The sequence below is a fragment of the Cetorhinus maximus genome, chromosome 5 (genome assembly GCF_964194155.1).
Source record: "Cetorhinus maximus chromosome 5, sCetMax3.hap1.1, whole genome shotgun sequence".
NCBI classification, from domain to species: domain Eukaryota; kingdom Metazoa; phylum Chordata; class Chondrichthyes; order Lamniformes; family Cetorhinidae; genus Cetorhinus; species Cetorhinus maximus.
The window spans coordinates 2,650,297-2,662,369 of record NC_135883.1 but is presented as its reverse complement, the minus strand read 5'-3'; the positions used below and the strand labels follow the sequence as shown (position 1 = coordinate 2,662,369).

Genomic DNA, 12,073 nt, shown 5'->3' with positions numbered 1-12,073 from the left:
TAGTGGCATGGTAAAGCTGGGTGTCATCTGGATGCATGTGGAAACGGACGCTGTGCATAACTCAACAAACTTGCCAGTCTTTAGTCCACTGCATATTCTTATTCTGGCTAACCCAAAAATGGCTTTCATGGAACCATCTCTGTGGTGGGTTCTTTTTTATACGCTTCAGAATGTGTGTGTTTAGGAGAGGTGGATAAATTTGACATGAAGATTGGAATTGTTTTCTTTTGGTGCTGCCTTTGTCACTTACCCACTGTTGCCATGTTTTTCTGTCATGGGGTCCTTTCTCTAATATTTTTCAACTTGCGAGTCTAATTTTTACTTTTGGTGAATTGTTGGAGGTGGTAGGCACAGGAGTCGAAGTTAATGCTAGTTCGAGAACTTAAAATTTTGTAATATTATTACGAAATATTTTTATTTCTGTTGTGTTAAGTCCTATAACATTAATGTTATAATTGTAATGGGTCGACTGTAGCCATTATAATGTTATAATGTTCAAACATGTATTTGTTTGAACCTCGTACTATACTCCTTTTTGGCGATCATTTTATTGTAACTTCACATTTGCAAGGTAACAGGGTTCAGTTAAATCTACATAACATTTTCCCTTGGTACAGTAAATTGAAACACCTCTCCCAGAAAATTTGTTGGCTTGACATTTCTGTAATTAAATTAGGCAGCTTGTACTTCTTTGCCCTTGCTTTAAAAGTGTTGCTTCTTGTATTTTTCAGCAAGACATCATGTCAATGGAAATAGGACAGTCGACCCATTCCCTGAAGGACTACAGATGGTGATGTTTGGTAAGTTATTCTTGAATGCAAATTTAAGGTACTGTACATTTCAATTAGATAACTGTTGTAGAATTAAAGACAAAGCGGTCATTTCCCAGGTTTGGCAAGATCCCTTCTTCAGATGTGCGTGTGTCACAGATTTTCTACCTCTCCCCTAAAATAGCTATTTTCAGAAGCCTTGTGCTCATTCCAGGAATGTATTAACAAAAGCGTGTGCCTAGTAATTGTGGGGAAAAAAATAGAAATTTGATGATGAGAATAAGTATGAGCATTATTCACATCATTACTATTTTACGTAAAGCTATAGAAGAAGTTGTGGGAAAATCTAATTCACTGACCTGATGGAAAAATTAAATCAAAAATGTATTTGCCGTGATCCCAGAACTATCATGGGACTAACATACGAATAAGGGCTTGTAAATAATTTCCTCTTTGCATTCTTGAGCTGGTAACCCTAACATAAGTTTAAATTGATATAAGAAATTCCAGACACAAGAAAGAAGACAGAGTCCGCAATTTAAAAAAAAAAAAATAACGAGTAGCAAGGGTGGGATTTCAGTTCTCGGTCGGAACTCCGATGCCCTGATGACTTCCGGGTCCTAACTCCGTGCCAATGTGGGAATGCAGATGTGACGCAATTTTGTAACGCAAAGAGCTTAATTGGCCAGGAGTCGCGTACACACAAGAACACTAGATGTAGGATCAGGAGTAGGCCATTCAGCCCCTTTTAAACCTGCTCTGCCATTCAATAAGACCATGGCTGATCTGATTGTGGCCTCAACTCCACTTGCCTGTCTGACCCCCCATAATCTTTTGACACCCTTGTCAATCAAAAACCCATCTAACTCTGCGCTGAATATATTCAATGACCCAGCCCCTACTGCTCTCTGGGGTGGAGAATGCCAAACATTCATGACTCTGGGTGAAAAAAATTTTCCTCATCCCCGCCTTCTTGTTCTCCACCCGATGAGCAGCAGCGGATGCAGGAAGGATGTGGGAACAAGCCAGAATCGGGCCCGATTTAAAAGGCGAGTAGCAGCCATTGCTGAGGCTGCCGTTTGTGCACAAACTGGAATCACAACCTGTGCAGAGGGCAGTGCATGGACACGGAGAGTCTTGTGCTATAAATAGGGAGTAAGTCCGGAAACTACCCCGAAGGGAAAACCATGGAAAGGTTATGGCACAGAAAGAGGACATTCAACCCATCGTTTCTGTGCTGGCCATAAAGAGAAAAAAAGAAGCTAGCTGTTTATTTTTAATCCCACTTTTTCTAGTATGAAAAAGCAGATTAACATCTTGGGTGTAGGTCTAGTTCTGCCAGTAACAAAAGCTTCCATTTATATGATGCCAAGCGGCTCTTGCTTAGCAATAACCTGCTCACTGACGCCCAGTTTGGGTTCCGCCAGGGCCACTCAGCCCCTGACTTCATTACAGCTTTGGTTCAAACACGGATAAAAGCGTTCAACTCCCAAGGTGAGGTGAGAGTGACTGCCCTTGACATCAAGGCAGCATTTGACCGAGTGTGGCATCAAGGAGCCCGAGCAGAACTGGAGTCAGTGGGAATCAGGGGGAAAACTCTCCATTGGCTGGAGTCATACCTAGCACAAAGGAAGATGGTTGTGGTTGTTGGAGGTCACTCATCTCAGCTCCAGGACATCACTTAGGAGTTACTCAGGGTAGTGTCTTTGGCCCAACCATCTTCAGCTGCTTCATCAATGACCTTCCTTCCATCATAAGGCCAGAAGTGGGGATGTTCGCTGATGATTGCACAATGTTCAGCATCATTCGCGACTCCTCCGATACTGAAGCAGTCCATGTCCAAATGCAGCAAGACCTGGACAATATCCAGGCTTGGGCTGACAAGTGGCAAGTAACATTCGTGCTATACAAGCATCAGGCAATGACCATCTCCAACAAGAGAGAATCTAACCATTGCCCCTTGATGTTCAGTGGCATTGCCATCACTGAATCCCCCACTATCAACATCCTGGGGGTTATCATTGACCAGAAACTGAACTGGACTGGCCATATAAATACTGTGGCTACAAGAGCAGGACAGAGACTAGGAATCCTGTGATGAGTAACTCACCTCCTGACTCCCCAAAGCCTGTCCACCATCTACAAGGCACAAACCAGGTGTGTGATGGAACACTCCCCACTTACCTGGATGAGTGCAGTTCCCACAACACTCAAGAAACTTGACACCATCCAGGACAAAGTGGCCTGTTTGGCACCACACCCACAAACATTCACTCCCTCCACCACCGATGCACAGTAGCAGTAGTGTGTACCATCTACAGAATGCACAGCAGGAATTCACCAAGGCTCCAGAGATAGCGCCTTCCAAACCCATGACCACTATCACCTAGAAGGACAAGGGTAGCAGATAGATGGGAACACCACCACCTGGAAGTTCCCCTCCAAGTCACTCACCATCCTGACTTGAAACTATATTACTGTTCCTTCACTGTCGCTGGGTCAAAATCCTGGAACTCTCTCCCTAACAGCACTGTGGATGTACCTACACCACATGGACTGCAGCGGTTCAAGAAGGCAGCTCACCACCACCTTCTCAAGGGCAACTAGGGATGGGCAATAAATGCTGGCCCAGCCAGCGAAGCCCACATCCCGTGAATGAATTTAAAAAAAGAGAACCCTCCTAAACAGGAACGTGAGGAAAATTAAACACTAAACCAAAGAAGGAGAGATAAGGACAAGTGGCCATAAAATGGGTCTGCATTTAAATGTTGGTCTGCCCTTTATTCAAATCCTGATATACTTGCCAGCATGTTACCTGAATGTTCTGTATTTATTTCGGCCTGTATTGAATCCTATCTCTCTAGTGCACCATGGCAATTTGCTGTTGCTAGGAACCCGGCATCGTTTCTGCTGTCAACACTGTGAGGGCCTTTTCACATTCTTCTATCCTCAATGCTGCCTTTTGCTTTTGTCATGCTAATGTCGATCGCTCCCTGCTGTGTTGCTGCCTCCTCCTCCATGTCGTGGTCCTGACGGCGCATCAAACCTGACCCATAAAACGGAAATCCAGATCTGAGCCCTGAATGAGCTGACGATATGCTGGTTAATGGCCTTAACTCCTATTTAGGAGTTTGGGTGGGTTCCCTGTTCCAGTTTTGGTCAATGCACTCTGAGCGAGCTGGTCTCGTCTCGGAAAACCGGCACGCTGACTTGGGGAGGTGGGGTTGGTGGGCTCATGGTTTAAGCGATCACCCACCCAAGAATCTGCCCTCTCCAAGAATCCAAAATCCTGCCCCAGGAATGCGTCACTCAAGTATGAAAAGTACAACCCCAACATATTAATTATTGAAGTGGTAGGAGATAGGCTTTCAACAGTAGATATTCATGGGTTGAGTTTCTATGCAAACATACGAATTAGGAGCAGGAGTCTGTCCCTTGGCTCCTCGAGCCTGCTTCGCCATTCAATAAGATCATGGCTGATCTGAATGTATCTGCAACCCCACATTCCTGCCTACCCCCAATAACCTTTCACCCCCTTGTTAATCAAGAATCTATCTAGCTCTGCCTTAAAAATATTCAAAGACTCTGCTTCCACTGTCATTTGAGGAAGAGTGTTCCAAAGACTCACTACTCTCCGAGAGAAAAAAATTCTCCTCATTTCTGTCTTAAATGAGCGACCCCTTATTTTTAAACATTTGTTCCCTAGTTCTAGATTCTCCCATAATAGAAAACATCCTCTCCACATCCACCATGTCAAGGCCCCTCGGGACCTTATGTTTCAATCAAGTCACCTCTTAATCTTCTAAATTCCAGTGGATACAAGCCTTTCCTCATAAGACAACCTGCCCATTTCTAGCATTAGTCTAATAATCCTTCCCTGAACTGCTTCTAACGTATTTATATCTTTAAATAAGGAGACCAGTACCATACACAGTATTCCAGATGTGGTCTTACCAATGCCCTGTATAACTGAAGCATAACCTCCCTACTTTTGTATTCAGTTCCCCTCATAATAAATGATAACATTCTATTAACTTTCCTAATTACCTGCTGTACCTGCACACTAACTTTTTGTGATTCATGCACTAGGACACCCAGATCCATCTGAATCTCAGAGCTCTGCAATCTCTCACCGTTTGGATAATAAGCTTCCAAATTATTTGTCCTGCCAAAATGAACGATTTCACATTTACCCATATTATACTCCATATAATGTTTACAATTTTCAATTTACAATTTTCTTAAGTGTACCAACCTCATAATTAATTGCATTTTTGCTGCTAAGCTGCTGGATACTACCAACATGTTATTTCATGAACCTTGCCTATGGCTAACTTGAAGTGCACTTGGGAGGCAATTTCATTTGTGTGAGCTTTAAAACAGAGTCCTATAAAGGGAGACACACCTAAAAGTGCACAATAAAACATGGGGAAATTTGGGATTGATTTACGCCCATAGTGAAAATGGGCTCATTGGATATTGCCCAAGTTCAGGTCCAATACTCTGAATTTGATTACCTGTTTACATCTATGGTTAGATACATCTACATTTAGCTTGAGAAGCCAGAGATTGTGTAAATAAAATAGCTGATGATAGCCCCGGTCATCCATTGTTTTCTCTTCTGTCATTCTCATGCGGAACAGAGATTCTAGAAAGAAGGATGATAAAACCACATCCAAAATGTTGCTTCATTCCTTGTCATCTTGAGGTTCTTTGTTTCACGTTTTAAAAATCATAGCGGACATAAAACACATTGAAAAGTAATGGGCCAGTACACATAGTGACATTCCGCTGTATAACTGTTGACATCTATAGTACCGAAGGAGGTCAAATAGGAATAAGGGGTACAATTTTATGTTTCCTGCTGGTGGCTTTGCAGGCTGGGAAACAATAAAATTCTTGGGATGGTTTTCACACTGGGCTCTTGCCGCCCCAACCTCTCCACAATTTTATGATGGTGAGGCCTAGGCCAGCCCCCTGCCCTTGCCCAAGCTGAGGCCCTTAAGGGCCAATTAATGACCACTTAAGAGCACTTTCCTGCCCAGCCTCAATTTTCAGGCTGGCGGAAGCAGTTCAGGGGCAGGGGTAGGGTGGCCCGAAAAGTGCCCCTGCTCAAACCTCGGGCAGGAAAAGGGTGGTGGAGGGCGACGCCTCCATCAACGGCCTCCTTTTAACATCGGGTGCCTCCCAAAATGTCTGGCCCCTGCAGGTGCTTCCCCCACCCTCCCCGCCACCCACCCTGGCCTCTCCATGGACATTCCCAGATCCCCTCTGCCCAATCCCCCAGGCCTCACCTCCTCTCCCTATACTGAGACTCCCAAATCTTATCTGATCAAGAATGCCTGGGACTCAGACTCTGGTGACTGCTTGTGGCCATAGTCCTGTCCGCTACAGCCTCTGGTGCTGCAGTTCTGTGAGGCAGGACTTCCTCCTGAGTGAGGGACGAAAGTCCTGCCTTCAACAATTGATGCTTGTTGGACGGTGAAAAGACTGCAGGGCAGGCAGCAATGTGCCTGCCCCTGGCTCCTTGGGTGGTGGGAAGGGAAACTGAGCCATTTGAAAAACCCTGGCCAAGGTCTTTAAACTGACTTGGGGTCTAGTGTAGAGGAAGTAAATAAGAAACAAAAAAAGAAATACCTGGAAAAACTCAGCAGGTCTGGCAGCATCGGCGGAGAAGAACAAAGTTGACGTTTCGAGTCCTCATGACCCTTCAACAGAACTGAGCAAAAATAGGAGAGGGGGGAAATATAAGCTGGTTTAAGGTGGGAGGGTGGGGGGAAAAGTCGGGGGTGGTGGTGGTTGTAGGGACAAGCAAGCAGTGATAGGAGCAGATAATCAAAAGATGTCACAGACAAAAGAACAAAGAGGTGTTGAAGGTGGTGATATTATCTAAGAGAATGTGCTAATTAAGAATGGATGGCTGGACACTCAAGGTACAGCTCTAGTGGGGGTGGGGTGGAAAGACTGAAAGGGCATAAAAGGTATAGATTTAAAAATAATGGAAATAGGTGGGAAAATTATTCTTTTAGATAATATCACCACCTTCAACACCTCTTTGTTCTTTTGTCTGTGACATCTTTTGATTATCTGCTCCTATCACTGCTCGCTTGTCCCTACAACCACTCCCCCCACCCCCCCCACCTTAAACCAGCTTATATTTCACCCTTCTCCTATTTTTACTTAGTTCTGTTGAAGGGTCATGAGGACTCGAAACGTCAACTTTGTTCTTCTCCACCAATGCTGCCAGACCTGCTGAGTTTTTCCAGGTATTTCTGTTTTTGTTTTGGATTTCCAGCATCCGCAGTTTTTTGTTTTTATAAATAAATCAGAAAGATGGCAGTTTGTTAGACTCCAATGTGAGATGTTGGATACTTACAAGAAACTTGCCCCACATCTAGCTACTTGATATTAGGTGCACTGAAAATGAAGCACCAGTTGTATTGTAGGAGGATTAGACTGCTGATTTGAATCCTCTGAATGCCCACTGCCAGTATCTTTCTGGGATAAAACGAAATTAGCCGCAGCCTAATATGTATTCACTTTTGCTTTTTTTCCTATCAGCTGAGGGGGTAGGACGGTTAAGTGGCTCACCTCTGGAAGTTGAGTAATATATTGAAGGGCATAATGTCACAGGTGCTATTGTGCATGTCGTAGCAGTGAGCACCATAGCACCATCTGCATGGGAGCAATTTGTTTGCTGGCTTTCATAATTAGAGAATGTTCTGTGATGAGGAATGTAATTGAGAGGGAAGAGGAAAACCTTCCAAAGTAGGACAAAAAGATAACCGTTAAATCGTGAGGTTAGAGCATTGCAGAGGCAAATGTATTTGCACAATGTTTCCTTCCACTGGATTTTAAATTCATTTAAATTAACCTTTTTGTATCTAATCCCTTAAGCTCGTCTATAATTTTGTGATTTTCAATGCTATTTCTATTTATACAGGTAGAAATGGAGAAAGAATATTTACTATAATCGCTGATATAAATCATCTTATTGAATAAGCCAGTGTTTCTGTTCTGAATTTTGTTCAGGAACAAAGTGTGGTTATTAATCATTTCTTACATGACATGAATCTCATTGTTTAGGAAAACAATCATTGAGAAATTAAATTGATAACACTTTCTGCAGTACAAATCTGATTTAAGGCTTACTTTCAATGCAAGGAATGTTGGGGCTGATGGATTCCGTTTTGCTTGATAAAAGTTGAAATGTTCCATGGAGTTTTCAAGGTTAGCAGTGCAATGGAGATGGTAAATTTGAGAGAGATGTATATATTCTTTTACCCACGGCAGACTGCAGTCCGATGATTTTAAATGAGGCGGTGTGACATCAGACTGAACAAAAGATTAATTACCTCCTTTAGCTTGACCACATCAAATTCTACCAGGGCCTCCGGCACTGCTGACGGTCTAGGGTTGCCAACTCTCCAAGATTGGCCTGGAGATGAACTTCCTGGATGCTGCTGTGAGTAGCCCAGGAGAAATAATCCTCGAGGAATTAAATAAAACTACTTCTTCTCATCTTCTTTGAACACTGATTTATTAGATATGAAAGTATTGAAGATTTTTTGTGGGGGCGCTGGTCGGTGTGGATAACAGACTGTTCGAATGGGGTGGGGTAGTTAGTTGAAGGCGAGAGTTCGTGATGAAGCCTCCAAGAACAAGTCCAAAAAAGAGTTGGCAATCCTAGCTGACCTCACCCATTACTTTAAGATCATCCTAGCTGGCAAAGAAAACATTCTAATCATTTTAATCTTTCCCTATAGCTTGATGCCTGCTTTTCTTTATACCCCTCGATTGCCGATACCTTTGTTGTGTGGTTGTTTGCACTGGAAGTTTGAGGGAAATTGAAATGGCCAGAAAGCTGAGATTTGAGTTTCAGGGAGCATCACCAGTAGATCAGCGTAGGGTGACTGGAGCTGGAAATGAAGAGAATCTAGATTGGAGCAGATGCCCAAAAGTTGCAAAAATGCAGAGAAAAAATTAGAACAGGAAGCGGCGATGCCACAGATGTGGCTTTGGAAATCTCCGGTCACAATGGGTGGTGCTTGTCTATTCTTGTCTCCATGAAGGTCATGAAAAAAAAATGCCAAAAATAAAGGGCTGTCATCATTGTAGCGCAAGAGGAGACTTTTAGTTCTCACAAGGGCTTTTGAGAGGTCTATCTATATCTTCAGTATGGTTTATTCATACATAGCTTTTCGGCAATTTCAGAAGTTTGAATAAGATAACCAAATTTTCAATAACTTTTATAAAAAAAAACTAATCCAGCTCTATTTGATTAAGTTTGATTTTTTTTAACTGAAGTAAATCCTTTATGAAGTGATCTAAGATTTAAAAAAATGATTGCAGACTTAACCGAGTAAAAATAGGTCATCACAAGCTTCATCATAGAAAGAATCGTATAAAGGATCTGAGTTCTCCCACATTAATATGTGGAACAGATTACCAATGAGTCATTTCATAATATTCTAGAATTATCTTTGTAAATACTGCATAATCTTGTAGTCTGCCAAAGCTATTGTAGATAGATATTAAAATGTTGCCTTCATGAATAAATTACTAATACAAATTAAACTTAATTTAAATCTTCAGTTCCAAGGATTAAACTACTGCATGGTGATACTTATTTTCTAAAGAGACAAAATTCTTTTCAGTCGATGTATAAACTCATCACAATTTCAATATATTTGGTGCGCAAATAGTTTAGTTATGAAGACATTTTTCTAGCATTGTTACACCAGGCATTTTAGTTTTTCTAAAATAAACTCAACACAATATTGGAGACCTTCCTGGAACAGGTCTTTTTTAAAAAAATTTATCTGGAAAGAGACTTGTGTGTGCCCTGGTTCACTGGAACCATGTCTGAAATGAATATGAATTGACATTGTTGAAGCAATCCACCTTCGCTCCCAGCATATGAAGAATAAATGGAAATTACTTTTTCGTGATGAAAATTGAACTTAAATATAAGTACAGCAATTATCCGTCATTATTGTATGAGCCTTACATCCAGTGTGTTTCATCAATTTTAAAAGTGTGCATCATATATCAGATAGGAGGCACCTAATTCAGAGCCCAGCATTTAAAAATGTGGATGTAATTTCGTTCCTATTGGTTTAAATAACCACTACGCCTTAGGTTAACCACACTGATTTGGTGAGAAATACACTTGCCACTGAACAATTAGACAGAATTATTGCTAGAAGTCCAAAAGCAAGAATCTCTCAAAAGTATCCAATCAGATCAGTTCCATACCCCTTTCCAACCACAGCGTGTTCCCTATTAATTTAATTACAATGTTAAAAAATGCATAATTAAAAAAAAAAATCACTGAATTAATGCAAAAACATAGCTTTGCGACAGGAAGGGGCCAAGCTCCTTATATAGCCAAGCAGGAAATCCAAAATTGGGTCATAACAATTCTGTATCGTGTATTGGATCCCTGCCAGTTTCTGAACCATTTAGACTTATTCACGCTTGAGTTGCAGCTTGTAATCAGAGGAATAGTTTAGGAAATTTGGCTCCTCTCGTCTTACAAACTCTAGGAGGACGCATCATAACAAGGATCTTCTCTGGGATAGGCTGCAAGTTGAGGTGGCACAAGAACAATCATCAACCTCCTGGATACCACTCCATTGTATAGAAGAACTTCACTGGACTACTTGTCGATAACATCCTTCTTCTTTACAGTTGTACCTGTAAAGTTGTGCTGGGTGGACAAGATGTCTTTAAATGACAGTTAATGTACTGGCATAAAATAGTGTTATGTTTATTTATGAGTTTCAGCGAAGGAGCAAGTGAAGAAAGTGGTAGAAAATGTGAGAAGTATGAGGGCCTTGCTCGTCTAACCGAAACTGGGAGTTTGAGTGTTAGGTTGTCCATACTGATGCTGCTGCGTTCCTGCAAGTTGCAATCTTAACTAGGTCTTCTGAGCAGACAAGAGGGACACCCACCCTTTTTAAATTCTGCAGCTGGGCTTCAGTGATGAGAGTTGGTCCCAACTGCAGTTCTAACTAAAGGTCTACACAGAGCAGCCAATGTGCCTTCTCCAGCAGGTCAGCCTGGTGGTGAGAGAAGCTGAAGCCAAAGTAGAATCAGAAAGATGCTTTGTTTTAAAGAATGTGTTTCTTTTTCCGGTTTTCTTATGGGCCGGGAGCAGCAAGCTCCACCTATCCCGCCCCTATCCCCCCCACCCAGCTACTAAGATGTGTGCCTAGAGTCCGGGTCCTAGACTGTTCCGTCGGGTTTCCGGAGCTAGCTGTCGGCATTACCATTTCCACCGCTTGCCACTGGTTCCGGGCGAAACACACAGGTGAGACGTGGAGGTTAAAATTTCCAGGACCTCATGCTGCAATGGACCAAGCTGTCTATCTCTGACCCTGTCCAGATGACTATTACTCAGTGGTAAAATTGGGGCTATGGTATCTGGCAAATATCATCATTTACCTTCCCTTCTTCATCAGGATAAAAAACATAGACTCTGTAACAATTCCAAATATAAGACTGCGGCATCTGCTCAGTGATTGCTACAGCCTGAATAGGAGGGGTCAGTGAACCAAGCAGGTATCTGAAGACCAGAATCGCATGCTGATTTGGTGTCTGCTATCTCAGTCCGGAGGATTTTCGCGAAACATTTCATTCCTCTAACCGTTCTTTGAAGCTTGATTTTTTTTGAACCTGCACAAAGCAAGTCATAGCCAAGAGCAAGGCACCAAGAAAATCTGAGCTGGCCCACTGGATGATTGTGTTCGGATCAACCAACTGGCAGAATGGGGAAGGGGAGCCCTCAACTTGCATCTGAAACAGATGTGAAGTTGTCTCCGTAACTGTGATGCATCAGAAGCCATGTCACCTAAACCGTTTTAGGTTTGAGCCTCATTTTAATGTAGCTGGAAAACCATAAACGACAGGATGGGTGCTCTGAACGCTCTGTTATTGCTTATCGGGTGCCAGAGGACAGAAGTCTGGTGATTTCCAATGCGGAGCCAGCTGGGAAGTTCAGGTTGGGCTGGGGGTGGGCGATTTGGATGGTCCCTCTGATCTGTGGACTGTTGGCATGGGATCTCAGTTATTGGACAGACTGTAGTCATACTCTGGTACTTGCTCAACACTTGTTTATTAGTACTACATCTAAACAAGTTACAAAGTGGGTATGTTGCTCCTGAGCATGGTGTTTTAACCCCTCCCTCTCTCTGTCTCTTTAGAGAGAATAAACACATGACTGACTGATGTCAGTGATATGTTGTCATCTACACCATACGTTAACATATCCATTCTGTTAACCCTTTATACTACACCTC

General features: G+C 42.5%; 1 protein-coding gene across 3 annotated transcripts in view; it reads left to right on the top strand.

Moving 5' to 3' along the window:
* Positions 1 to 12,073, top strand: part of msraa (methionine sulfoxide reductase Aa) — a 385,986-nt gene that overhangs the window by 155,957 nt on the left and 217,956 nt on the right. For 2 of the 3 annotated variants that reach the window (XM_078541424.1, XM_078541426.1), the window contains exon 2: positions 732 to 800. In XM_078541424.1, the coding sequence (XP_078397550.1) occupies positions 732 to 800 (69 nt within the window). Of the gene's footprint in view, positions 1 to 20; positions 145 to 731; positions 801 to 12,073 lie in introns of those variants that run through there. The other variant, XM_078541425.1, reaches the window with a different exon arrangement.